General features: G+C 40.9%; 1 protein-coding gene across 3 annotated transcripts in view; it reads right to left on the bottom strand.

The window, feature by feature from the left end:
- Positions 1 to 370: 370 nt before the first annotated feature.
- furina (furin (paired basic amino acid cleaving enzyme) a) overlaps positions 371 to 27,949 on the bottom strand; it is an 84,716-nt gene continuing 57,137 nt past the window's right edge. For all 3 annotated transcript variants that reach the window (XM_085373149.1, XM_085373221.1, XM_085373076.1), the window contains exons 7-16: positions 24,305 to 24,393; positions 18,820 to 18,992; positions 17,327 to 17,539; positions 15,574 to 15,674; positions 14,468 to 14,571; positions 14,181 to 14,298; positions 7,493 to 7,672; positions 7,275 to 7,399; positions 5,578 to 5,700; positions 371 to 4,649 (exon numbers count right to left, since the gene is read on the bottom strand). In XM_085373149.1, the coding sequence (XP_085229275.1) occupies positions 4,042 to 4,649; positions 5,578 to 5,700; positions 7,275 to 7,399; positions 7,493 to 7,672; positions 14,181 to 14,298; positions 14,468 to 14,571; positions 15,574 to 15,674; positions 17,327 to 17,539; positions 18,820 to 18,992; positions 24,305 to 24,393 (1,834 nt within the window). In that variant the 3' untranslated portion in view covers positions 371 to 4,041. The remainder of the gene's footprint in view (positions 4,650 to 5,577; positions 5,701 to 7,274; positions 7,400 to 7,492; positions 7,673 to 14,180; positions 14,299 to 14,467; positions 14,572 to 15,573; positions 15,675 to 17,326; positions 17,540 to 18,819; positions 18,993 to 24,304; positions 24,394 to 27,949) is intronic.

A 27,949-nucleotide genomic window follows, 5' to 3' on the forward strand; every position in this document is an offset into this window, starting at 1 on the left:
AAAACACTCTGAACACAAGCCAAGGGTCGATGGATTGTGACAACCTGGAAGCAACACATATTCATACTAAACAGACAGCATTAACATGATTGTCTTTGGTTATGCCAAAGATATTGCTCCTACTAACTTCATCCGACTTCATATTAATCTCACGTTAGACTACATCCTAAAGCAGGACGGGAGCAACGTCGAGCTCCACATGACTTAAATCAGCAATGTAAAGACGAGCCTTCATGGCAGCAATGAGGGAGTCTTCTCTTTATAATCAGGGCAGATGTTTTGCGACATGCAGTGTTTTTTTTCCTTCTAAATTTAAGAGCAGCTACAGTGGTAGGGCTTTTTAGCTACGAGCTGCTTTCTGGCACTCGTCTTATTTTAGTGTGTGGGGTTTTTTTTTTTTTGTGGTTTTTTTTAGTTTTTTTTTTTTTTTATCGTATTCTCACCGTTAAAAGAATCAGCTGGCTGCTGATGGTTTTCTGCAGCTCCGGCTCTTCGGAAGCAGAAGCTACTTAATTCTGCCTGCATTCATGGATTTCCCAAGTTTAACACCCGATTGCTCAGCGCTCTGAGATCATCTGATTAAAGTATTTTTTATTTTTACTTTATTATTTTTAAGTTTAAGCTGCAGTGAATACAACATTAGCCAAGACGAATAAATCATTTCGTGTGCGCACTTGAGGGGCCACAGAAACCTGTCTGAACACCCGCAGTGTTGGATTTTTAAGAAGAAAAAACAAAAAAACAAAACCACTCTTCCTGGAAGCAATACAAGTCCAAAGGAAAATGCACAGTGCATAATCTTGACTAGACCAGGAATCAATTAGCGCACAGTAATTGGAACGCATTGGTTGAATCCCATGTTATACTTCTTCAAAAGATGCATCCAGAGTTTAAGAAAAACGGTTTATGGAAGCAATTTTGTTTCTGCATTAGCCCATTATCTGTTGTTTACACACTTCGCAGCATGCTGGGAAGTCAAGATTTGGTGGCTCAAGTCTGAAGCTGGAGTTATTACATTTTTAAATTAGCACCCTCCTCAAAGTGGAACTAATCAAAGCCTACATGGCAGTAGGCACTAATGTACAACCCACAGACCCCTGCAGAACAAGCCTGCCACATTAGCTTTGTTCCTTTTGGGGCATTTTCTCCAAATCCTCATTTTCAGTTTGGCTTCTGATCCAGAAGCGGCCACAGTAAGCCAAATGTGTTACACCTGCACCAGCCATTCGAGATGAATTACGCTTCCTGGCTGAGCGCTGTGTTTGAAAGCATGCATACCAATCTTCCTCCATTCTTTTCAAGAGGATTTTTGGCAGGTATTGGTAATCAAAATCTGCATTCTTTTGCCTTTGGAGAATTTCTTTTTTCCAAATAAGACTTGATTTCTAAATCTGCAATTTAAATGATCTGCATACAGTGAATAACATTTTCTGTGGAGGCTTTTCTAGTGAGGCAGTTAAATCAAAAGTTAAAATCCATTTGTTTGTGTGCTTCTGCACCTTGCCCCCCTCCCACCCCAAAAGAAAACAAACAAACAAAGGAATTGATTGTCAGTGACAGAAACTTAAAAAGAATAAAATAAGGTCTGAAACCCCAGGAGGAGATGCCTGGGTAAAGATGAAGAAAACAAACGCCCCCAGCAATCTCAGGTTGATTTAGCACTTAAATGCTGGCCAACAAGATGTAAGAGCAATTCTCCTACCCAGCCTCTTTGAGTAAGAGGCTTTAACACCCAGGTGTGTCTGCACATGAATGCTGATCCTAAAGGCAATAAATTTTTAGGACAGATAGGAGTTCCAGGGGAGTAAAATTTACACAGCAGCTTTACAGTTTCTGAATTGCAATTGTTTGTTTCTCCTCTAAAACATAAATGTGACATACAAACCTACAGTCCTTAAAAAATAAAATAAAATTAAAAAATTAAATTACCATTTCCCAGAAGCGATTTCATCTCTAACCTACATATAATCTGACCTCTATGATCATTTATCAGCTCCTCAAAACGAAACCTTGCTGAATGATATGAGAGGTAGATAGAAGGACGAGCAGCTGCAGTCGCCAATGCATGTCATCACCATGACAACCTCTCTCAGCAAGCTCCACTGATTTTGAAAGTCATAATTTCAACATAACAAAAAAAGATCACTGGAATCAAAATGGCTACACTGGATTAAATAATGAGATGCAAATTTCAGATGATGACCAGCCAGGGAGGGAAAGAAGAAGAAGGAGGAGGAGGGGGACGAAGAAGAAGAAAAAAAAGCTTAAAGCAATTTTCCCTAAAGGAATGAATAAAATCTCTCAGAATAAATAGTTTGCTGCAGTATTATTCAGAATATAATTAATTGGCAAGTACACTAAAGACATCATCTGAAATTCAGATTAGATGCAGACTGGAGGGTAAGTGCAGAGATGCTGATGAGACGTGGAGTCTCGCTGCAGGATTTTTAAACAATATCTGAAATTTGAAGAAGAAAGCAGAGACTGGAAGGATGGAGGAAGGAAATCTTCACTTCAGAGGGCAGATAAACATTCCTGAACCTCATATGCAATAAACTAACACTCGCACTCTCCCACACGCAAAGCAACTTTCACTCGTTAAGATATGCGGTGTGTTTGTAGTGCTGATGTGATGAGAGGAGAGCCGGTATATTGTTACAGCTCTGTCAGAAATCAGTCACAAGTCAGTCAACACCTTCCAGCTGCTTTGAGAAGCTTTTGCGCTCAAGTCACACATTGTTTTGGGTTCTCCAAGCAGCCCTGCATCTTCTCCCACAGCCCCAGGATGTAAGCACTTCAGACACAGAAATTAAATATCCCTGGCAGGGATTATGCCTCAGGGTTGATTGAATAGCCTGCAAGTTTGTGTGTGTGTGTGTTGTTTTCTTATAATTTCCTTTTTCTTTTTTGTTTTGATACCCTTCCATGTAATGGTTGGGGGAGGTTACGAGCACAGGAGAATTTATAGCTTCCAAAACAGGAATAAGTTCAGCTGGAATCCCAAAAGGCTGAAGGAGGCTTTGCTCGCTGAATGACTCACAGTTTGTTCTTTCAGAGCTGGGAGAAACCTTTTCACATAACAGGAACAATAACTGTACTGGCTTAAAAGTGACTGCATGAAATAAGAATTGTATCTTCAGTAGATACTGCAATTGTCCTGTCATAGAGAGAGAGACACTGCAGAGATGGCATATCCTGAAAGGTCTGCATTGTACGTCTGACTGCTGATGGATTATAAACCATTGAAGTCTGGATATTTTCTCATCAACTGCTACGCTTTAGATTTGTTTGATCTTGAAAATGCACTTTAAAAATGTAAATAACTGGAGAACATTGTATTTGTCAACAGATTATAGACAGCGAGGTCATTAAATGACACTTCAGAGAGAATAAATATTTTCAAATTGGATTTCATGGTTCATAATACAATTTTTGGCCATCACGTTTTAGTTAAAGCACTAAATATGACAGGACCCGCTTAAGCTTCTCTGCACTGTTCACTGTTCATTAGATTTACACGCTCACATTCACACAATGATTTAGAGATGCACACGCATACATGCACAGACACACACATACACGCAATCTCATCTGGCTACTGCACTGAGACTAAACGACACAGTGGGAGGAGAAAAAAAAAGAGGAAGAAAGCAAATAATAATCATTTGTTTACTGTAACAAAAAGGAGCTGGAGGGGAAAATGGACTGTGCACAGACAGACACTGTTAGTGATTGAGGGCAAAGGGAGGGAGAGAGCCAGTTTAATAGAAAAGCGCCCAAGTGTGAACAGAGCAAAGCTCAGGCCATCCCGAGCTCTGAGAGACAACAGCTTCCCATCAGGTCTCCCACAGCACAGCGGAGCGACCAGATCCCGAAACAGAACTCAGATGAGAATCCGATAGGACAGAAAAAGAAAATGAACTGGAGATTAAACCAGAAAAAGACTGTGAGAGGAGACAGTCACCACAGCCCTGAATTATCAGACAAATGGTGGTGTGAGGATTTTAAAAGCAGGAGAGAGGGAGGGACGTGGAGGAGGCATTAAAGAGCACTTTGTGTTTTGATAAAGGCAGTCCTCTCATTTTGGACGTCAAACTCTTCGTTTTCCGAGTCTGTATTTACCCCTTCCTCCCCCCACACTGTTGGGATGCCACGGTACGACACCACCCTATTTCCGCCGAGACTGAAGGTGCCCCCGAGACCACCGCCAGCCTCCAGAGAGGGCAACTTGATGAGCGCGCCGGAGTGCAGCTGCAGCATCAGGAAGATGCCAGCGAAAGTGGCGATGATGGCCATGCAGCTGAGCACAGCAATGGTTATGGGGAGCCGGGAGCCTGACTCTAGCTGCGATCTCTGGTTACTTGGCCCTACCATGAAGCTATCAGGGGACTCGCGCATGTACTGGTTAAGATGCAGGCAGGTGCCAGAGTTGGGGTCCAGGGAGCTGTGCGGGGGGCAGGACAGACAGGACCGAGGGCTGAGGCTGCTGCAGGTCAGGCAGGGCTGTGGGCAGGGCAGGCAGGCTGGGACGGAAGCTGGTTCCATAAAGTTTCCCACTGTGTAGTTGAGAGGCTGGGAGCCCACCGAGAAGCCTGCTGGACATTCTTTCACACAGCCCTGCTGAAAGAGGTAGTAGCCTGCATTGCACTCTGTAACACATAGAGAAATAGAAATGAACCTCTGCACCTTTCAGCTCTTCATATGAGTCACACAACCAAAAAACAGAACCAGGATTCGTGCCCTGAGAGCACATTTAACAAGGCTGTGCCTGCCCTCTGTTTCAAGGCAATTTTTTTGTTTTGCTCTTACACTTTTACTAGAGCTGCTTTCACTTACTAAATCTTTACATGTCTATGCTGAGTGCAGCACGCTTAAACAAGACACATTTCCATAGGCACCAAGTTCAGATGCAGACCATCGCCTGTAGTGACAATTAACAGACAGCAGTGAGGGTAATAGAGCTGAAAACAGGAGACCCAACAGAAGGAGGAAATTTTCGCTTCCTGCTGCATCTTGTCAGCTTGTTCAAAAACAGAATTATAGTTTTGAGCCCTGAGACATAGCACACCCAGTGCCATATGACACATGGATATGACAACACATGATAATCGCATACATGATAACTACATTGCACTCACCCTGTTTATAAGCATGCAAGTACCACTGAAAGCCTGTAGGGGTCAGACTGGCACTGTTTCAGGAAACATGTACTTCACACTGCCTTGGTGCTCAGTGGCATGTTTAGACCTTGCCTATAGCACTAGTTGGACTCGGTAGAACACAGTAGAAGGATTACGTTTATTTTAAATGAGATTATTAAAAAGAGACGTGGAGTAAACGTAAGTCTGAGCAGAAACCAGCTCTTATATTAAATTTTATGCAAATAATAAGGCTACACAATGGAGTTGTGCATAGACAAGTTTGCATAGAAATACAGACAAAAGGCAAATGGATGCAGCCGAGATCATATGTCATGAACGGGCTAGTTCAAGTGTAACACCTTAACATAAAACTACACTTCTCCTCTACTGTGGCTGAAAGGACCCGTGAGGAGCAAAGCAGAGACAACAGTCTTACCAATGCATATCTGCCTCAGATCCAACGTCTTGCAGCTGTCATTGCCAGGCTGAGACTTTTCAGAGGAGCTGGAAGTTGTTGAGCTGGTGCCATACAGCACCAGGATGAACTGGGTCAGAGTGCCTGGGCGGAGAGACAGATGAAAAACTAAAATTAACTGTGGGGGGGTGAAAAAAGTAGGCCTGTCAAGCCTAGCAAGGCTCCAGCACTCCCTTGGGTGGTTTTTGTAAATGTATCCTCATCTCCTATTAGACTCTTGGATTTTCTGCATAAAGTGACAGAAAATTGCTCCTTGATATGGGCTGCAAATTTAAAGACAGCATGATTTCACTCTGTGCCTAACAAGTTATAAAGAGCACATCTCTCAAAAATCATTGAAGTGTGGGGCCTCATGAGAGGTTCCACTTTAGTAAATCACTCCTTACTGAGGAGGGAGGCGTGAGACTTGAATCTAGATCTTTTTTTCTTAAGTACTTTGGCTGAATATGGTGCTGTGGGTGGACCTGCTTTGTGTGATGATCCACGGCCAACCATAAACACTGAAGAATTTGTCATCCTTCCTGCAATAAGGAAAAAAGTCTGCACAGCCATACAGTCAACTAGTATAAAAATAGCAACAACACTTTGGACACAGAAGCCACTTGATCTCTAATCTCTTGGCACTGACCCTTCAACCCTTGAGCTGGACTGTAGGCCCAACAGATTAAAAGGTTACATTAGGGGCAGGGATAGCTCAGTAGGTAAAGTGGTCGCCCCATGATCGGAAGGTCGGCGGTTCGAATCCACTTAACGGCTACCCTGAGGTACCCCTGAGCAAGGTACCGTCCCTACACACTGCTCCCCGGGCGCCTGCTTAGTGGGCTGCCCACTGCTTCACTGAGTGAATGGGTCAAATGCAGAGAAAAACAATTTCCCCATGGGGATCAATAAAGTATCTATTATTATTATTATTATTATTATTATTATTATTATTATTATTATTATTATTATTATTATTATTATTAAATAACACTCAAGTAATGTCATTCAGGGTCATTCTGGTGACCTAGTGGTGACCTCGCTTAGGTTTAAGACTGTTGAAAACATTCAATGTGGACTCTGAGGATCTTCGATCAGCATTTTCCAGATAAAGAGGGAAGATAAACTGATACTAAATTAGATAAAGCCTGGAAGCGATCAATCATTGCACAATGATCAGTCGCAACATTTAAACCAGGAGAAGCAATTATCGTAATACAATATAATGTTCTGCTGGATGTTACTTTGGCACATATCACACACCCATGATTGCTGCATACCAAGTTTACCCAACCTTTAGAGCACCATCCCCAACAGCATGTGAGGGGGAGGATGACAATGTGCCCTACTGATAAAATTTAAAAGCCCAGGAAGAGCTTGGAAAATGTCAAAGAGCACAAGGTGTTGACCTAGCTTCCAACAATCTTGGACCTCAGTTTTAATTAAGCAATTTTAAAATTTAGAAGGAATAAAATCAGTTCATGATGGGACTAAACTGCAACCTACAGGACCGTCACTGTGAAGCCAGACACAACAGGAAGGCCCCAGAAGTGCCCTGTCCATGCCCCGATGAGTCTGAGCAGTTGGATGGCACAAGGAGAGCTATTATTTACCAGGTGGTTGTAACGATGTGGGTAACTGGTGTATATTATCTTTATGTAATAACAAAACTGCTTTACCATAGTCACTGGCACCCGCCACATTCTCAATTTCAAGCATCCACGCCCCAGTAGGGTCCTCATCCCAAGAGTGGGTGGTCATGAAAGCCCAGTCATTAAACCCCTCTGATGAGTAGTCATGAGGCCTGCAGGAAAACAAGCGGGAGCGTAAGGAAGTATTTTGTGATTACCAGCACGCACTGTAGATCACCATGTTTGTGTAGTTGTGCATTTTTTACCTGGGGTGGAGCAGTGTGGAGCGTGTGCCAGCAGGACTAATGAGGTGGATTGCCAGGTTTCCCCTCCGGTTGTAGGACAGAGTGAGCCGGGCCTGGACGTGCTCTAATGAGGTCACATGACTGTCTGTCCCCATGCAGCCGTCCACACTCTTGTTAATATATAAATGGCTGCCAATGTTCCTGTTAACCGACAGATTAAGTCAGTGATGGACATTACTCACGGATTGTGTGTCAGTGGAATTATTAGTGGCTTATTACTAAGTGTACCACATTTTGCTCTTGGACACTGAAAGCCAACAAAAGGTGATTCGTTTCAAGCCTTGAACAGGATTAGTGTCTCGACCTGTAGCACCCCTATCCTCTGTGGAAGTAAACACACCTCTTTTTTCCTCCCCCCCCCCCCCCCCTCCAAAATCCGCTTAGGAGATTATACGCATCCACAACAGTTCAGAGGAGGAAGGTGCAGGGTTTTAGTGGCACAGAGGTGCCAAAATTATAGACAGGATGATCATTAAACTGCATCCAGACGGAGTCCCTACAGGTTTAGGATGAGTCACATTTTTCAGGATGCACTGAAAGGGCAGCATACAGTAAACACCTTTGACCTTTAAAGCAGCCTCACATGGGAAAAGTCATGTAAAAGGTTAATTTTCTGCACTATTCAGATGCCAATGAGTCATATAGTAACTGCCCATGATAATATTATAATGCAAATTGACAGCCACGCAGCATTTAAGCATGCTTGCAAAACGTATTTCATGGTTTCTCGAGGTGGGGACAGAAAATCTTAGAGAAATGGAAATTTATACCGAGAGCTGTTGAGGTTGATTTATCATTGGCAGTTGACTGCTGCAGCACAAGCGACTGTGATTTAGGGTCTGGAAGCAGCTAAATTTGTGGCAGTACTGGAAACATAGAATCTGCTTTTACAAGCACACTCAGACAAAAATAAATAATTAAAAAAAAAAAAAAAGAAGAAAAAGCTGCAAACCTAACCAGCAATCTGCCATTTAGTGTGAAAGCTCAAGTAAATGAGAAGCTACACCTTACTCTCCCTTTCCCTTTTTATCAAGAGCTAGTTAAATAAAAATCTGTTTTTTTTTTTTTCTTACTTCATATGTTGCCTGATTCCAATTTGTCATAATAACTGTTACATAAATCCTTACTTTTTTGCACGTTGGTTTTTCAACAATCACTTTCAGACAGGCTGGCAAAGGTCTGCAAATATTTGCAGTCTAATTTATAAATGCAAATGCAAATTAAATTCATCACAGTCAGTCAATTAATCTGACTCAATGTGCACCAATGAGCACAACTCATCCTAGAGCGCTCTCCTTAGAACAGGGAACTCAACTCATCTGGTCGTCAGCTGCTTGTATTCTGGGTATATTGCTATGAAAAGTACGGTTGGTTCTCTTTTAAGCCTATAAGGTTATGGCTGGACTCTGAATGCAAGTAGTTAATATGAATTTCTGTCTATGCAGACAAAAGCAGATTTGCAATCTCACTAATTTATCACAGCAAATCACAAACAGACTGCATGCAAGTTCCAGTTCGTCTCCATTCAACTACTAACTGAAGACCGACACAATCTTATTGCAGTTTTATCATCGTTTTGATGCATCAAGATTGCTTTACAGATGGCAACTGACTAAGTGGTCAAAGACGTGATCTAAGCAACAATCCTAAAGGCATTGAGACTGCACATTTATTGCACATGGTTGCAATTATTTGGCCACGCCATGTTTTCAACCACTTATCCCAAGTCTGTCTGTAGCATTAAACCACCTTTGGAAACATTTTGTTTACAATTTAATTGGCTGTCTTTTTAAGTGCGTAAAGTGGGTTACGCAAAAAGTCCTAAAAGTCAACCAATCAACATGTGCATAATCAAAACTATCCCTCCAGCACAGACGTGTTCATTTCAATTCGTTGTGCATAAAGCTTTTGAACAAACACCACATGTGTAAGCCAAACTTGAAGCATTCCCATGCGTTTGGCAAAATCTAGGAAAAACAAAAAGGGATGTTTCCAAATCATAAATCACTTTTTAAAAACTATGCGAGAGCTTTTAACTGATGCCATACAGTTTTTATTTGCAAAAGAATTTGCAGACCTGGTAGTAATTTGCATCAACTTTGGTGTGAAGGAAATGGGCACACATTGATCACATTCAGTGTTCTTACAGTACATTGACACACATTTGCAACAAAGCCTGCCTCATTCAGTCAGGCATGCAGGAGCTTTTCTGTCTGCTCGTGTCACTCAAAGCCTAATTCCCCATCTCACGGCTACAAAAGTAAATGGCCTAATGTTACTGTAATTATGGTTATAATAATTCACTTTGGTCTTTAAATATAATAATTGTGCAGTATTGTTGGACTTAATATAATCATAAAATCATCATAAAATGACAAATGTGTTCCAGCTTTTTTGTGCATGTAAAAAGCCTGCATAGTTACACAGCCCTCCCAAAGAGAAAACATTGCTTCTGAACCACTGGCTGGTTTTTCTTCAGGAATCTACATCAGTCAACTCTTTTAAGTAACTCCAACTCTAAAATATCTCAGTCGTGGTATCTATGGAGCTCAGGACAAGGCAGAGGAGTGTTATTTTGATAGAAAAGTCCTCAAAAATGTGTTTGAGCACTGCAGAGCTATAACTTTGCCTTGATGAACTATGCTGAAATGTTTAAATGGCCAATCAGAAATTGAACCGATTTGAAACAAGGACGAGGTGCGAGTTACTGTGTTTTCATGGTATCATATTCACCATGCTGGCTTTTTTTGTTTTTTTGTTTTTTTTTTTTTAAAGCCAGTGTTTCCCTGACAGTACACATGTGAACTAGTAACTCAGGTTATTCCTAAAAATGTTAAAACATCATGTTTTGTCTAATGCGGGAGTCTCTCCTTGAGCCAGGTCTACTTACAGTTCAAATTCATACAGCTAAACTCTTGTTTATACTTACTACCTATAATCCTAAAATAACAAACTCACAGGACAGGAGCTAATGGATATAACCACTCAGTCCCATTTGTTCACCCAGTTGACCAATCAGAGCAATTTAAGCTTAGTTAGATTGGGGCCTTTTTAAAAAAAAATTTTTTACAAGCCCTCTTTAAATGAATGTGACACTGTTACAGTTTAGACGGTAGACAAAATTCAAACAGTTTCAGACAAAGACACAGAGATATTCACTGCATCATGATAGCACAAGGCAATCACACGGGACAGCTGTCTGCACAGACAGAAAAATCAGCCTCACCCAGATTTAACTATGTGTGCCTCACATTACTGTAACTCCACAACCATTTTGGGTTACAGAAAAAATTCAAACGGGTTCTGAAAGATGACAATTAAAATCTTACCAAGCGGCCTGTTTGATACTCGGGTGATAAAGGGTTCAAATGGAGCGTCTGTTGAGTGTATTCTGGTGTAATACAGTGGGGCAAAAAAGTATTTAGTCAGCCACCGATTGTGCAAGTTCCCCCACTTAAAATGATGACAGAGGTCAGTAATTTGCACCAGAGGTACACTTCAACTGTGAGAGACAGAATTTGAAAAAAAAATCCATGAATTCACATGGTAGGATTTGTAAAGAATTTATTCGTAAATTAGGGTGGAAAATAAGTATTTGGTCACCTCAAACATGGAAAATCTCTGGCTCTCACAGACCTGTAACGTCTTCTGTAAGAAGCTTTTCTGTCCCCCACTCGTTACCTGTATGAATGGCACCTGTTTGAACTCATCATCTGTATAAAAGACACCTGTCCACAGCCTCAAACAGTCAGACTCCAAACTCCGCCATGGCCAAGACCAAAGATCTTTCGAAGGACACCAGGAAAAGTATTGTAGACCTGCACCAGACTGGGAAGAGTGAATCTACAATAGGCAAGCAGCTTGGTGTGAAAAAATCAACTGTGGGAGCAATCATCAGAAAATGGAAGACATACAAGACCACTGATAATCTCCCTCGATCTGGGGCTCCACGCAAGATCTCATCCCGTGGGGTCAAAATGATCATGAGAACGGTGAGCAAAGATCCCAGAACCACACGGGGGGACCTGGTGAATGACCTGCAGAGAGCTGGGACCAAAGTAACAAAGGTCACCATCAGTAACACACTACAACGGCAGGGAATCAAATCCCGCAGTGCCAGACGTGTTCCGCTGCTGAAGCCAGTGCATGTCCAGGCCCGTCTGAAGTTTGCCAGAGAGCACATGGATGATACAGCAGAGGATTGGGAGAATGTCATGTGGTCAGATGAAACCAAAGTAGAACTTTTTGCTATAAACTCAACTCGTCGTGTTTGGAGGAAGAAGAATACTGAGTTGCATCCCAAGAACACCATACCTACTGTGAAGCATGGGGGTGGAAACATCATGCTATGGGGCTGTTTTTCTGCCAAGGGGACAGGACGACTGATCCGTGTTAAGGACAGAATGAATGGGGCCATGTATCGTGAGATTTTGAGCCAAAACCTCCTTCCATCAGTGAGAACTTTGAAGATGAAACGAGGCTGGGTCTTCCAACATGACAATGATCCAAAACACACCGCCCGGGCAACAAAGGAGTGGCTCCGTAAGAAGCATTTGAAAGTCCTGGAGTGGCCTAGCCAGTCTCCAGACCTCAACCCCATAGAAAATCTGTGGCGGGAGTTGAAAGTCCGTGTTGCTCGGCGACAGCCCCAAAACATCACTGCTCTCGAGAAGATCTGCATGGAGGAATGGGCCAAAATACCAGCTACTGTGTGTGCAAACCTGGTAAAGACCTATAGTAAACGTTTGACCTCTGTTATTGCCAACAAAGGTTATGTTACAAAGTATTGAGTTGTATTTTTGTTATTGACCAAATACTTATTTTCCACCCTGATTTACGAATAAATTCTTTACAAATCCTACCATGTGGATTCATGGATTTTTTTTTTTCACATTCTGTCTCTCACAGTTGAAGTGTACCTCTGGTGCAAATTACTGACCTCTGTCATCATTTTAAGTGGGGGAACTTGCACAATCGGTGGCTGACTAAATACTTTTTTGCCCCACTGTATACGCCGTGTCAGGAAACTGATGTGTTACTGAATATAAAAGCATGTAAAAGTATGCTAGCAGAACACAAAATAAAATTATGAGCCGGTAAATGAGCATAATATGGGCTCAGTAAGCTTGCGGTCATGACTCTGTCAGAGGTAACGAGTGAAAGTAACTGACAGTGAGAAAGATACTGAAACCCTGCCTGCTCACTTATTACAAGACAGTCTTGATAAATACGTCAGCTAAACACCTAAAATGTAAAATGAATAACCTGCCTTGACTGCTGTTCCCAGACGCTCAAACCATCTGCTCTGAGCGTCTCATAGCTCCAGTAAAAGAGAGGAACCTCAAAGCCAGCAAGGGAAGTGACAGGCAGCGCATAATGAAGAGGCGATGTCTGACTGGATTTAGACTGAGACACCAGCAGAAGGAGGAATAAAATGGCTAGGAAGAAATATATAGTTTCAACAGCGAGAGGTACACATGAATTGACAAACTATTATCTTTCTTTTAAGTGTTTTGTCTCAAGTTTGAGTCTCGCGCACACAAAATGACAGGCATTTCAACAGGCGCCCAAAGCCAACATGATGAAGACACGATGTGTCGCTGCGCCAAAGCTTGACAGCTTTGGCGCAGTCACAAGCATCTCCAAAACCTTTGTTTTGTTATGAGTTACCAATTTAATGTTGATTTCTGTTTTCATTACTCTTAACTTGCCATTTCTGAAAAATGTAGGCTTCTTATCATAGTATTTAACGAATGTTTGAAGTCAAAGAACAAAGCGGCTAGAAATAAACAAGCTGTCTTTGATGGATATTTGGTGCATTCTCTTTTAATGCTGTTATTGCTCTACCCTTCTTTTTCTTTGCTTTTAACATTTACCTCTTCAAACTTTAGCTATTAAAATAGTGTTCATAATTGCATACATGATTACAAATAATTAGAATATTTAGTAATTAGTATAACTGGGGCTGGGGGGTTTTTTGGTCCATAATATGGGTCAAGCTCCAAAAACACTGAAGCATCAATTTGCTCTAATCCAATGAGATAATTTCCTCCAGAGACACATATGACTTAGTTTAATAACTAGGCTGTGTGGGTTTTAGTCAAAGCAATTTAAACAAATAAGTTGTTTTTAGAAAATTGACAGCTGTAACGTGTGCAGACCACAGTGGCCATGGGAGACCAACACAGTGCGTCTCACGAAAACACATGCGAATAAACAAAACAACCAAATTAAGAAAACACAATTCAATCACAAACCACGGTGCTGAAGATACAACATAAGCAAATTCAAGAACGTGCTGCAAGTATCCCAGACTACATGATTCCAGGAGACGCGTGAACCGAGCTAGGACACACTGCAGTTTTTCATTGTTTTGTGACATGTGTCCGAGACTCAATATTAATTAAAACCTAAGCAAACTCACACAGGCTGCTTGTGCTCAGTGTATTCTATTTGTTTGTACTGTGAGAATCTCCTGAAATTGTGTTCTTAAATGCAAACATATCTATAATTTCTGTTGTGTTTATGTACACGTGTTTGTGTGTCTGTTGCAGTGTGTTGCCCCTCTTTGCGTCACCTTAACAGTTTCTTGTGATCAGGGTGCTGAGATAAACGAGCTGCGGTATTAATGAGCCTCCGGTGTACTAACCTTGGCTCGCTGACCATGGTGATGACGCATTTTCGTTGTGGTCCCACATTGGTCCACGTTTTTGCCATGGACACGATACCACCGGCATCAAGTAGACCATATCCGTACGAGTGGCTGACTGTAGAAAGCAAGAGGAAACATTAGCCGGCATCCTGGCTCTCCCAGCTGGTGTGCATTTCAACCTCTGTCCAGTTAAATCTGGTTTATGTGATGCACACTAATAATGAGCCTCGCAGGCATCTGCAAACTGCAGAGGGTTGATGAAAACTTGAAAGGAGCTGCTGTACCTTTGCGCCCGACTCCATTGGTTCTCCAGTCATTGGTGAGCAGGTGGGCAGGTTGAGAAGTTCGTACAACCAGATGTTGCATGTCCCTCCAGGTCAGGTTTTTACTAGAACACGTGTACGTGCAAGCACACGCAGACACACACACACAGAAAGAGACAGACAGCACACAAACAGCAACACATATGGTAAGTTTGGCTTAAAATTCAAGTTGAGCCACTGAAACTACATCATCCTATAGTCTTAAGCTGCTGATGGACAGGTGATTGAATTCAGAATACAGCGATTTAGCAGTCACATTCTTCCTTGGCTTGCATAAAATCTTAAGTCGACACGTATTTCAAGTCCTCTTCTGCCCTTTGCGAGACATTTTCCAAAGCATCATTAATCTTTATGCAGGCAAGCAAGTTGGTATTTACCAAACGCAAAAAGGGCTTACATGAAGTCACAACTGGCCTCTCTGTTGTGATTAAATGCGTACAGGCTTTTTAGTCTTACTGTGGATTTGGAGAAAATGAGGCTTTTTAGATAATAACTTTGCTGACTCACTTTGTCATCAAATTCATTCCTAATTGCAGTTTTTTTCCATCACCTCACTCTGTTTTGCCACAAGACTAATTACTCGTTTTCGGCGCTCTTCTGACGTCCGTGTTTGTCTCTCCATTAGTGCTGCGTGACTAGATAAGAATGATTAGCGCTCACATCCAAATGGTGTTGTTTGTAAGTGCACAGTTGAAATCTGTGGCAGAGGGGTTAAAAAGTAATTCATAAAATGGGATAATCACGCAGAACTAATGTATAAACATTCAGCACCAGCAGTAAAAGCTTAATTTAATAGAAGAATTTAAAAAATAAAAGTCTAAAAAAATTGGCCTGGAAAAATTCGTGAGATAACAGTGGAGCATTTCTACAAACTACTCTGGCATTCTGAAAACTTCAATATCTGAGTTTGGAAAGAAACTGTTGCAATCTCTAACGAGCTTGTGCCATTTTCCCCCCTCCCCAAAAACAAAAGCCAGCAGATATTAAACGCTAGAATAAGGCTGTACAGCTGAAAAGAATAGCGGGGACTAGTCGGACTCAGAAAAATGATGGCGATAAGCACTTACTTGGCCTCAAGGGCAAGAGCGATGATCCCAGCAGCCAGCGGAGCAGAGGCAGAGGTGCCTGTGTGAGAGTCCGTGCATTTTGATTTGAGATCTGTAGTCACCTAAGCAAGATGAACACAGTGAATTTAAGTATCACAGCATTCCTCCTCCTTTTTCTCACGTTTCCATTTTGTTCTCATAAACTCGTATTTCACTTGGCGTTGCTAGAAGGAAAACAGCTAATGCAATTTTCTAACTGTGCTCCGTCCTCAGTGTCTATTTTCTTCATGTAATTCTACGTAGCTCATCACTTGACAATGAAGGTATTCAAATCTCAGCTGTATTTTATTTTTAAATTCACAAGATATTTCACTCTCTTGTAACCCGATAAATTGGAATTTGTTTCCCTCGAATGAGTAAAAACCTTTATCCTCCATCACTTCTTCACTTATTCTCTCTCCCTAGCAAGGATAAATCTTCTAATGGGTAGAGCAGAAAAATAAAACCAGAGAAACCATATAAGCTTATGTTTTGCTTCTTTTGAACAAGTCTTGTTTTTACTGGACTGCTCTAGCAGAGATCATTTCAATGACCCCCAGCACTCTGCTGTAGTTGTACTGGGCAGCTCCCAGGTGAGAATTTTCTGCAGCTACATGAATACAAAGAATTGTGGTGTATTTGTCCTCAGGAAAAAAAAACCATCTGCTGGAAGATAAAGGTTACAAAACACTGCCTGGTGATAAGACCCCAAGTCACCCATTGTATAATTCTGGAGGTAAAATCAATCAGTGCTACTGAATGAAGCTGATACAAAAGCAGCTTGGATCACAAACTGCTGACCAGCGCAGAGCATACAGAAACTGATCTTTTAACAGACTGAGGGAATAATAAATGCACTGCAAGAATGACTTTAATGGTCATTATGCATTCAGGAGCCTTAGGTTCACATATAACTCACTTTAATTTGAAAGCGACAGATGGAATACATGTGATTTAAAGAAAAAGAAAAAACACAAGTGAAGATATTCCTGTATAACCTCAGAGATCCAGAGCTCTCTTCCCACCTACTCCGGCTCTTTATTCCTGGCTTCATGAATGACAGCACTATTAAATGAGTGCATCACTGAAGCATTAAGGAACCAGCCACACGTCACGGAGATGTCATAATCTGCCCGTCCGGTTGGTCTGTCAGCTAGGGTGCATGCAAGAGAAAGAAACTGTGTGTGTGCACGTGTGAGAGACAAAGAGGGAAACAGCATTTGTGACTAGAGTGTTAAGCAGCAACAGATTGCCAGATGGAGTTTCAGCCAGTCACAATTCATAATCATTTTAATGGCCCAAAACTGAATGAATGGTGAAGAAGTGGAAACAAAAGCATTTGGTAAAGTAAATCCGTTGGGCATCTTTCTTTGCCTTTAGACAACAATTCTGATGGCAAAAGAGCCAAACGGGACAGGCAAAAAAAAAAAAAAAAAAAAGGAAACAAAAGCAGCAAAGAATGAAGAAGCTAGCTGTGATTCACACATGGAGGGTACAGAATGAGAATGCTGAAAAAGCTTAATGTACTGTGTTCAGAATTAATCGCAATGAGATTAAAATTTATCTCCAACCATTAAAATGATCAATTTATTAAGTTCTCCAGGCTTCCTGCTTCTCAGATTTTAAACTGTTCCAGATGTTTTAGGTGGTAGTGAGCTGTATTTTTGCAGTGTGTGTTAGTACTTTTTGTGCAACCTTTGCAGCAGACGGCAAAATCTGGAAAGAGCCAACTCACTATCTGCTTCTCGTTTAGATTTCCCGAGCTGTAGGTGGTGGCAAGGGTGGAAGAGCAAGCCTCGCTGTACCAGGGGACATTGCCGTTCTGTGTGGAGCTGCTGATGGACAGCGTGTAGATGCTGTTGGTGTAGCCGTCACAATTGCAGCTGTCCTTCTCCCGTCCTCCATTACCAGAAGCCCACACAAAGATGGAGCCTAAACCACCGCGTCCCTGGAGAACACACAACATAGATTTAAACAAACAGGAAAATAAAAGACAACCACATGTCCTTTCATCCATGTGTACCAAAGACTAACAGTATCCACAGAAGAACAAAATCTCATTCAATCTTTAATAGGAAGCCCAATTATAGTGGGGCAAGTTCACTTCAGAGCTCGCTTCAAAAAGAGTCCCATTAAAACCCAACGTACAGGCCTGGGTGGTCACTCACTAAATTACAAAGAGCCAAATATCGCATGACAGCAATTCAATATGGAAAGGCAGTATACGACAACAGCTCATTGTAATAAATCATCCAACCTCTCAGCCTTTGAAGTGCAATAATTTTCATCTAAGAGCGGCTTTATTGTATTGAGTGGCACTGTCTCTCCCTCTCTGCATTGATCAATTCCAGCCATGCACCACCCACACCACCATCTGACAGTGCTGTCACTGTGGCAATTATCTTAGTAGTCAGTGTCAGCGGTTCCAATCAAGCTTTATGGCACATGCTTTGAATCCTACTGCTCCATAACAAGAGTCTGTGTTAGCGGGATGGATGTGTTTATTCATGGCGAGCAGATGTGAGAGGTCGGGGTGTGATCTGTATACTTACTAATCTGTTAACTTGTTCATTTCACATATCTGACACACACCCAGTGTGTCACATGCATTAAAACAAGTCAACAACAGGGCTGATGACATGACGGTATGCATGGTCGCTTAGTATTCAGATCGCGTCGTTAGATGTTGGCAGAAAAGTTTCTGAAATTACTTTTCTACAAACCCTCTACGTGTATGTGCATATAGATAAGCATGTGTTTGGAAGCTTTTGATTATAAATGCTTGTCATTAAGCAATTTAAAGCTCTGCTAACTTAATGGAATTTAATTGGAATTCTTAAAAACAACCTTGGGAAGGTGGGAAATAAGCACTGAATTCACACTTAAAGAAAGCACAACCTGATTATCTAAAAAAGATGCAAAGATAAAAGACGAACTCAGAGTTTAATAAGTACCCTTCAACTAGACAAAAAGGGGAGGGTGGGGGGTGAGGCATAAACACACAAACAAACATTTGATTTCTGCCAGTGCTGCCGCTTTTCATTTTCTAGGAGTTTTCTTCCTGGGTGGCTTTCAGAGGACATTCCTTTCTATTCATAATTGTCAGGGTCAAAAAACGCTTTGTTCTTCCCGCTTGTGTCCTCTCATGCTTGAACAGTTCAATTACTGACTGCTGAAAGGAAGCGACACACAGGCAGTAAATAATTTCTGCATCACACAAACACACACCTCTGTAACTCCACGCATAAAAGCTTCTTTGGCGAGTTTGGCCGGTCCATCGACAGTTTTGCCGTCGTCCTCCGGACCCCAACTGGCGCTGTAGACGTCAATGTGCTGGGGATTCAGACTGAGAGACTGTGCCTCCACCATGTCAGTCACCTCACCGTCCAGCATTCGCACACCTGCATGTACGTTCACAAATGCAAATGTCAACTACGTCAAAGACGGCATGGCAAAACAGAAATGGATTTATTACTACTTTTACACCATAATTCTTACGATACTGTAAATCAAAGATGCTAATTCAGTTTCACTGCGTGTCACCTTGGAAAATGAGAATTGCTCCAGGAGCCAGAGAATTTACTGACATGCTTAGGTTAACTGAAAATGTGCGTGTCATTTAGCCTTTACAGATACAGAACCATCTGCATAAGGTACGAAGCTGCATCTGGAAGAGTGAATTTGTATAAAATGAAATGGCTGGTAATGGGCAGGTGCAAGGTTATCGATGATTACACCCTCATGCAATAAAGAGGATGTATGTTTTATCACAAGACGGCTGATCAATATTTCACCAACTCATCTAAACAAGGCATTTTGTAGAGGGTGTAACGCTTAAGCCATCATAAGATCACAACTACATCTGCGGAGTAGAAAAATTATCTCAAAGCTAAAGTGATTTAAAAAAAAAAATAAAAAATAAAAAAAATTGAGAGATTTGGTCGCCCATAAGGAGATTTAGACAGACTTCTTTTCATTACAATCAAATACCAAAAACTAAAGCAGAATTGGGAATCTGTCTCACACACATGCGTTATAAATATTTTAGTAGATTTTTTTTAATGACTAGTTTTTAATTTTGTGTCTGTTAACTGTGATGTTTTTGGTGTTTTTATTTTTTGTTGTTGTTTTGAGTTTTTTTTTTTTTTTTTTTGTTTTTTAAACCTGTACAGTGTACAGCTTAGTTTGGTTCACCTTGAATCCAACGATAAGCACTCAAACTACCCTGCGGTCATGACAAGCAAGAAAAATATATGCAATAAAATGTGTATTTTACATACATATATACATACATATGAATGAATGCAATGCTAAATTAGTGTAGTTTTTCAATACAACTGAACAATGCAAAGTGCTGATGTTGACGGCAATCTTGCAGAAACCTGTTACTGTCGTCTGTAGCTCTTTGCCATAGTGTCGCAGCATGAAATGACAATGTACTCAGCAAGGTGTAGGCACAAAACACTACCGCTGTAGTGTCTAATTTGCATATTTACACATGTGTTTTCGATACAGCGTTCATGTGTATTTGTAAAGCTCCTGCAGTGGTGTGCTGCATGCTGCCGTTAGTTTTATGTCTACCTGCTGTGATTACGGAGCCCATCACGTAAATCAAACACTATCTCTATTGATTTTCCTTGGTGTTTGAGCTGGTTTGTGGGTGAACTACCTCCTGAAGTGTGAAGCAGACTCCTGTGACTAAAAACTCAGATAAAAAGACGAAAGGAAACAATTTTTCTTCTTCTGTGTCTACATGAAATTAGTGCAGCTGTGAGAGCGTAAATTTGATCAAAGTTGCTCTTATTTCAACACCTAACAGTGGCTAATAGCATCCGTTAAACTAAAGCTTCTTTATAAGGCAAATGATAGCAAGAATATGCTGTGCCAGTGACAAAACACATAATGCAGGATGGCTATGTAGAGTAGGTGTTTGTCCAGTCCAATTATTTTTTTCAGACACTCGTCTCGCAATGAAACAAGTGTTCTTCCACAAGAAAAGTGACAGGGGTGGGGGAATCCAAGGCACTTTAATAACAAACTAATTTGCTGCTCCGATTACAGGTCAGGTTACTTCATGTTGTTATATATGGCTATAAGTAACAAAGCAGCTGCTCTTTGAAATTCTCCAAAAGCTCCAAACTGCTACTAGCGTTTCCATGGCAGCATACATTTTTGTGAGAGGAATGTGTAGGTCGACGAGGAGACTCAAGCATTTCCTCTAGCTGTCCAAAATCCTGAATCACAATCTCCCCAAGATAGAGAGGCTAAGAGCCATACTACAGGTTCAATACAGTTCTAGAGCAGATTCCACATTCCAGCCTCTGAATCTTATTAATTATTTGCATTTCTGTCAATAATCTTTTTAAAGTGTTTAAAAAATAAACGAACAAATAAAACAACTGATTGTAATGTCCAAGTGCCACACATTGGAGGAAACAAAAAGCGGCAGTGAATTATTAGCTCATCCGTCTCACCATCCCCCACAGAGAAACAGGTTTAAAAAAAATAAAAATAAAAAATTGGTGAAGACCCATTAGGTGATAATTGTGTGCAGCTTTGATTAAATTCTGGCCAACACTGTTGGAGGAGTTTCAATTCTTGTGAACTGTGAACAAACCGACACCTCTATGTGCCATATGCTGACCAGCCTGAAGGAACGATGAGCTCATCCTGCAGCGGCTGTGGCCCAAGAGCCTTAATGTTGGTGGTTCAATCCCATCCTGCTCTAGTATGCATGTCAAAGTATCTTAGAACATGATACTGAACCCCAGATGCATCTATCAAAGTGTAATTGTCTTAGTCTATTTACCATAAACCCAAAGAAGTGAAACATTTCAGAGAAGATTTAAAGAGTTTGAGGTGGTGACCCTCCTAATGTTGTCAAAGCTACTGTATCAGCTTCTACTTTTGTCAGAACTGGGACTTTTCTAATTAATTGTGAGGATTATTTGTTTCTTTACCCCAGTTAATCTTAAGAATGCTGAAGTCAGTCAATCAATCTAATTTAAAAACAACCATAAAAGTACCTCACAGGAGAGGATTCTGGCTAAACAATGGGCTTCAGTTCTGCAGGTGATAAGATGGCAGGTGATCTTGTGCAGGGGAAAAAAAAAAAAAAAAAAAGAAAAGACGACAAAAACAAAAACAAAAAAAACCCAACAACTTTGCACTGCTGCACCGCTACCTACCAGCTTATGCTACTGGAATAATGACAGCATGAACAATAAATGGGTTTCCCTCGCTTGTTTCTGATGTTTGACGAACACATTTCCTTCCATTTCTTTAGAGCTATTGAAGAATCTGCACAATCTGGACTCATGTTACTGTGTTGTAATATGTCAGGCAAATTTTTGGCAAATGTCTGTACCCTGTAATAAGAAAATAAAGTGTTATTCTTTGTGAAAAGAATAACACTTTAGTCATTTGTGAATGGTGGTTTTGGTTGGACTTTACTGATCGAAAAGAGCCTTAAGTGTAGATAAAGAACACAGTAGTCAAACTTTATAACAGCTGGAAGTAGGCAGAAGGATATTGAGATAAGCAGAGACATAGTGAGCTAGAGCGTGTACTTAGATTTAAAAAAAAAAAAGCTCCTACAGCATGTGCAGTCCTTAAAAAAGGACTAAACATCATTAGGTTGCATCCTGGAGTCATCAGACCACCACAACACTGACAAAACAATATGTCTTCTGCACTAAAACAAGCATTAAGCCATTATCCTCATCATCATCATCATCATCATCATCAACACAGCACACATGTAGTGGCAATAGCTCCACAGCAACTTCTTTTCAAACCGCCCATTTGATGTGGCTGGAATTTTAGCATGTGAGAAAAAAAAAAATGTAATTACACTTTCTTTTTTTTTTTTTTTTAAAGATGAAATAATTGATATTCAAGATGTACAAATCGAATCTGATATTTGTTATAATGTCAAAAAGCTACTGAAGTTTCTTTTGAAGGATGGGAAGAGAAACGATAAAACTGCTCTCTCCCTCTAGGCAGAAGCAAAACAACCCATCGGGGTGCAAAATCCTTTTTAGAACAAACAAATTAATATTTCAAAATATTTTGCCACGCTCTCCACTTTTGTATATTCTCATAAATGAGCAGGCTCTGACTGCTGCTCCGCATCTTCATCATTTAAAGATAAAACTAACAGTGGTACACAGCACACTCCGACCCCTAAGGCCAAACACCCGCATATGATTATTCATCTGTGAGGAGTTGCACCTTGACACTTTAACTGCTAGCTCACTGAAACCGTTTATTAACAAGGAAACCCATTAGGAGTTCAAAATAAGCATTTAAGAAAAAAAAAAACACAAGAGAACAAGATGATCACGGGCATTAGCACCGAGACTAGGGTTTTCATTATTAGGAAACTCGTTAATAGGTTAATTAAACGATCAAACAAACATCTAAAATGGTTTAAAATAATAAAAATATGACTTTTTAAGTGATGGAAATATTTATCTTGTGATAAAAGTGAGAAAAGAATCTTTGAGAAGCTGCAACCAGGAAATTGGTTTGTTTTATTTCATAAAAAGAAATAAGAGAAATACTTTAAGAAAATTGTTTTCTATCAACCGATTTGTTTTGGGTCAATCTGCCACATAAATTTTGCATTAGTAGTTTGCCTTGTTGATGAAAATGGAAAATATATCTGTAAAACAAAGAACAACGAGGCAAACCAGAAACAACGAAGTACAAATATGCATTTGGGATTTATTTCATTGGACTTGCTTTCTTAAATTAAAAAAGACAACGAGTGAAGATGAAAGCCAGCAACAGCCTGCATGTGCACAGTGATGGACACAGACACGAGGTGATGGCATTTCTTTGGCTAGAGTGACACAGTCAATTTGTGGTTGCATCACTTGAAAACAGCAGGAGCTGAAATTACAGCAGGGTGCCAACGAGACCCTGCCAAACGTGTAGAACAGCAATCTGACTTCTGGCTGTCTGGGACTTGGCTTAAAAAACAGAAGACAAAAAACCTAAAGCAGGATTTGCTTTTGACCAACTAAAGATTGCAGATTCACATTTATGCTGAATTAGTTAAAACCTTGAGGAGGCCCTTCATTTCTTCTGAGACACCATCAGCACAACAAGGTGCCTGTAAATATTCAGAGTTTGCAATTTATTGCGCTGATGTCTGTCAGCAAAATTACACCACAAAAAGCTTAATTTCAAGCATCTATGTGGAGAGCTGGACTAAGGGGCCAATACAAATCTTACAAATGTAAGGCAGGGCACTGACCTTGGCTAAGGACTGTCACAAAATGTTAAAGAGATAATTTAACTAATAATTTTATGGGTTTGGGGATTGAACAGTTTGCCTGAAGAGAACACCTGAAGTATAAAAGCCATTTTTATTTATGTGTAGCGTGTATACAAACTGTTATGGCTAATGGAGATTCAATAAAAGCTATATGATTGTGTCATTTCAGTGCATTTCAGCACTGCTACTCCATGCAAAACCATTACACTTACAACACACTGGCAATCCACATAACAACTGTGGTGATGTTCAAAGAGATTCAGTGGCATGCTGTGCCTGGGAAATGGGCTGAAAATAACACAGGCACAGCAGAACAAGTATTTCACCTCATTCTGGCAGTCAGAGGAAAAAAAAGGAAGAAAAAAAATAAGACCTGAGATGAAACTGAGTTTTGCCTCTGTGAGATTGAATCAATCATCCACACCATACCTCCGATCTTTGCGTTGTAAGCCACACCAACGCCACAGATCCCATTGCTGGCAACTGCCGCCACTTCTCCTGCGCATCGGGTCCCATGCCTTAAAAGAAAGAATGAGAACGTCAGACAAACTGCTTATCCTAATGTTACTTGCCTAATGACAGCATTTTGCTGTATATATAAACACACACACACACACGGCAGGTTGTGCACTTGTCTAACAAAAAGTTACTTGTGAAATACTCAACTTCATCTTTCATTGTGGTTAAGCTGCAGACTGAGACAAAACACACCCACACTCTTTGGCCTTGATTGTTTAAACAATCTGAATTCAACCATTAAAGAAAAAAATGTTTATGACTGAAAACCACTGTGCATTACCATGTCCTTGTAGAAAAAGTAAACCTTAGGAAGCCTAAAGCCTGAAACGGTCAAGTGAAAGAAAAAAATAAATGGCCATATAACACTAGTGGCAAGAAACTGAGAATCACATCTGCTGTTATCAAAACGCCTATTTCATCAAGTTTGAACTTCTCTAGCAAGATAAGCTGCAAGCAGATACAAAAAGCAGATACAGAAGGGCTTGGGAACATATTCCAGTCAAGTGCATTCCCATCGCCTGCCAGATGGACATGCACTCTTAATGCCCTCTAAACCATGGCGCAATCCCCATTGGATTGCAGCCATTCCTAGACAGGAATGCTGGATTCATCAGGAAACAACAGATACAGTGGACCTTCACTACTGAAGGAACTATCTAGGCCAGCAGGCTTTCATTGAGGCACTCCGGGTAACCTGCCAAACCACAAACCAAATAATCAAAACACCCTATCAGCAGTGAACAGCCTTCCCTGATAAAATGGGCTGCATCTGATGTAAGAACATGGTCTGAGGGTAGACTAGGGCTGTTCGATATAACGATATATATTGGATGACGATATAAAAACGACTATGGTTTCATTTTACGCTATCATTTGTTTCGTGGTGTCGCAAAATAAACTGTTTACGGCAATATTTTTTCATCGTTTTGATGGTCACTGTAGTGGCTATATTAATTTCTTAAAGTTCTCTCTTCCTCATATTTAATATAACCACACTACAGACAGACAAGCGCCTGTTTCTATGGGTTGTCGTTAGCAACAACGACGGTAACACCGTCGCATGTCCGCTTGTTTATTTTCCACATAAACCTTTCACAATAAAGCTCACGTTCCTGTTGAGAATTTTCAAAATAAACTGAATCACGTGAAAAAGTGTGCAGAGTATTGACGGATGAGAAGCAAAAAAAAAGAGTCGTCAAGTGCTAAAAAAGAAACCTTAGACTCAAACGTTAGAACAGGCTTTCCCCGCAGCACGCCGTGTAATAAATACTCAAAGAAAACGGTGGCCGTTACAACCTAGGTCTAAAAAAAAAAAAAAAAAAAAAAGTATAGTTTCATGCATCAATTAAAACACTGGACTCCAGGTACATGACGCGCAGCTGGAAACACTTCACCTACCCGAGATTCACAGAATTTACAGAAAATATTAAATTTTTTGTGATTTATATCGTTATCAGGACAATAGATGTTTTATATCGGGATACGAGATTTTGGTCATATCGCACAGCCCTAGGGTAGACGGCTACTCAAGTCATAAGTAGTTCTAAATGAGCATTAAATAAATAAGAGGGCAAAGGTTAATGTTAATGCAAGAGGCAACAAAAGTGCCACGTCTCTTAAAGGCCTCTGTTACCACTGAGCTGGTAGCAGAGGCCCAGTTGGATAATAAAAAACATCTTTACAGACACCAAGTTAAACACTCACACACGCATGCACACGTCATCTGGATTTTCCAGTGAACTTTATCACAGCAATCCCAGCAGTGTGTGTTTGTTGACTTTGGAGTCTTAGATCCTACAGCATCCGTGTTTTTGATGAGAAAACTGATGATAAAGAACAGCTCAGGTGTCCGCGATGGGATCCCAGGCATGCACAGGCCTATCCCTCCTGAAGTGTTCCTCTAATACATGCATTAAAGTCAATTACATGCTAGGCTGTTCATGGGATACAAATGATTCACAGAGAGAGCCCTGGGCTTCTGAACCTGATTATACAAGAATGACTTGCGTAATCAGGGTTTTGGGAATCATTTTCCTGTAAGAAATGAAATGGATACACAAAGATATCTCTTTGCTCCTCCTACTCGTTGCTAAGGTCAGTAGAAAAGGGGGGGAGAGAAAGAGAGAAGGGTGCATCTTTGGGCCAAATTGGGCAAAGAAGCTTACTCCCTTACTCAAATGAAATTTTACTACCGTATCAGCTTTTTAGGTTGTGAGGGCAACACATCCACAAAACCCCCTCTCTCTGCAGAGACAGTACAGTGTTCTAAAACTGGTGCAGCGCCCGTTCACATTGTCCCTGTTTAGAGGGGGACCAGTGCACTTTGCAGCACAACTGAGTTATTGCAGTCATTTATCATGGGGGGGAAATGGGATATGTCAGCAAATACACAGCTGATTTGAGTTTTCAACATTTACCTGCAATGATCCAACAGCATTAGTCTTTGACTGCGATCCAGAAATGACATTATTTAGATTGATTTTATATGCACAGGCTTTAATACTTGCCCTGCATGTGTGCTGCTATAGTAAACAACAAGCAGCCAGAGTGTTTATAAGAAGTACAGCGTGCAAAAACTCACACATAAATACTGTGTGAGTTTTGAAAGGAGGACAGCTATAAGTTCATACGTGTCTCTCACTGCATGCAAGCTCAAACACAAGTGAAGCGAGCTTTAGCTGCAGAGCTTGTGCCTATCGAGCGGACCACAATAGTTAATCGGTCCCAAACTCCACTTTCACTAGCTGCTTGCCGTTAAATAACCACTGTGGTGATAAAACAGATGGTGGGACAGCTGATAGTTACTAAAGATAGCATTCCTCAACATCTTCACATCAGGTGGTAATAAGTTTGTCTCAATGACTGTTCGCAGTTTAGACTGAGCCCTATTCAATGAGCTGTTGTGATCACGCTGCTAACACTCCCTATCGACAGTGGCCTACTGAGGATGTCGTGATCAAAAGTTTTTCTTGTGAAAGAATAACAGAAATCAACTTTTAGCCCAAAATAAGACTTCACTTCCTTGGGTGTGAAGCAGATTGGATGAATGGTGGTGAGGAGAGGGGAAAAAAGGAAAAAAGGAATAAGAGGGAAGCCTTTATAATAATATCAAATAGAACCCCGGTGAAAGATTTTAATAGTTTATTGCCCAAAATCTCCAAATGCAGATTGATTCCATATCTAATTAGAAACTATGACTCTGAGTTCATCTGTCAACAGCATAATCATTCACAAAGATTAGCCTCGGGGAGCTTCCAGTCCTAATAATGAGAGCGAGACGTGATTGAAGGAATGAATGCTGGCTCACTGACTGTCCTCATTTCTACCGTTTCGAGTTCCTGAGAAGACATCACATTAAAGCAAACCTGGACTGAACCTCGTGCTCAGGGTTCCGGCAGGAGGCTAAAGAGCTGACAGCACAGTGCTGGAGATCTTCACATGAAGTACTCCAGAGAAACCACTCAGACATTGTCAGCAGGAACAAAGAGCTGACTGACAAGACTGTTCAATCAGTTGTTAACAAGTCCCAGAGATTAATTATCACGGCTGTAATAT

This window comes from Diplotaxodon limnothrissa, linkage group LG1, assembly GCF_057381915.1.
Source record: "Diplotaxodon limnothrissa isolate DT_005_m linkage group LG1, D_limnothrissa_male_GT1.1, whole genome shotgun sequence".
In the NCBI taxonomy this organism is placed as follows: Eukaryota; Metazoa; Chordata; class Actinopteri; order Cichliformes; family Cichlidae; genus Diplotaxodon; species Diplotaxodon limnothrissa.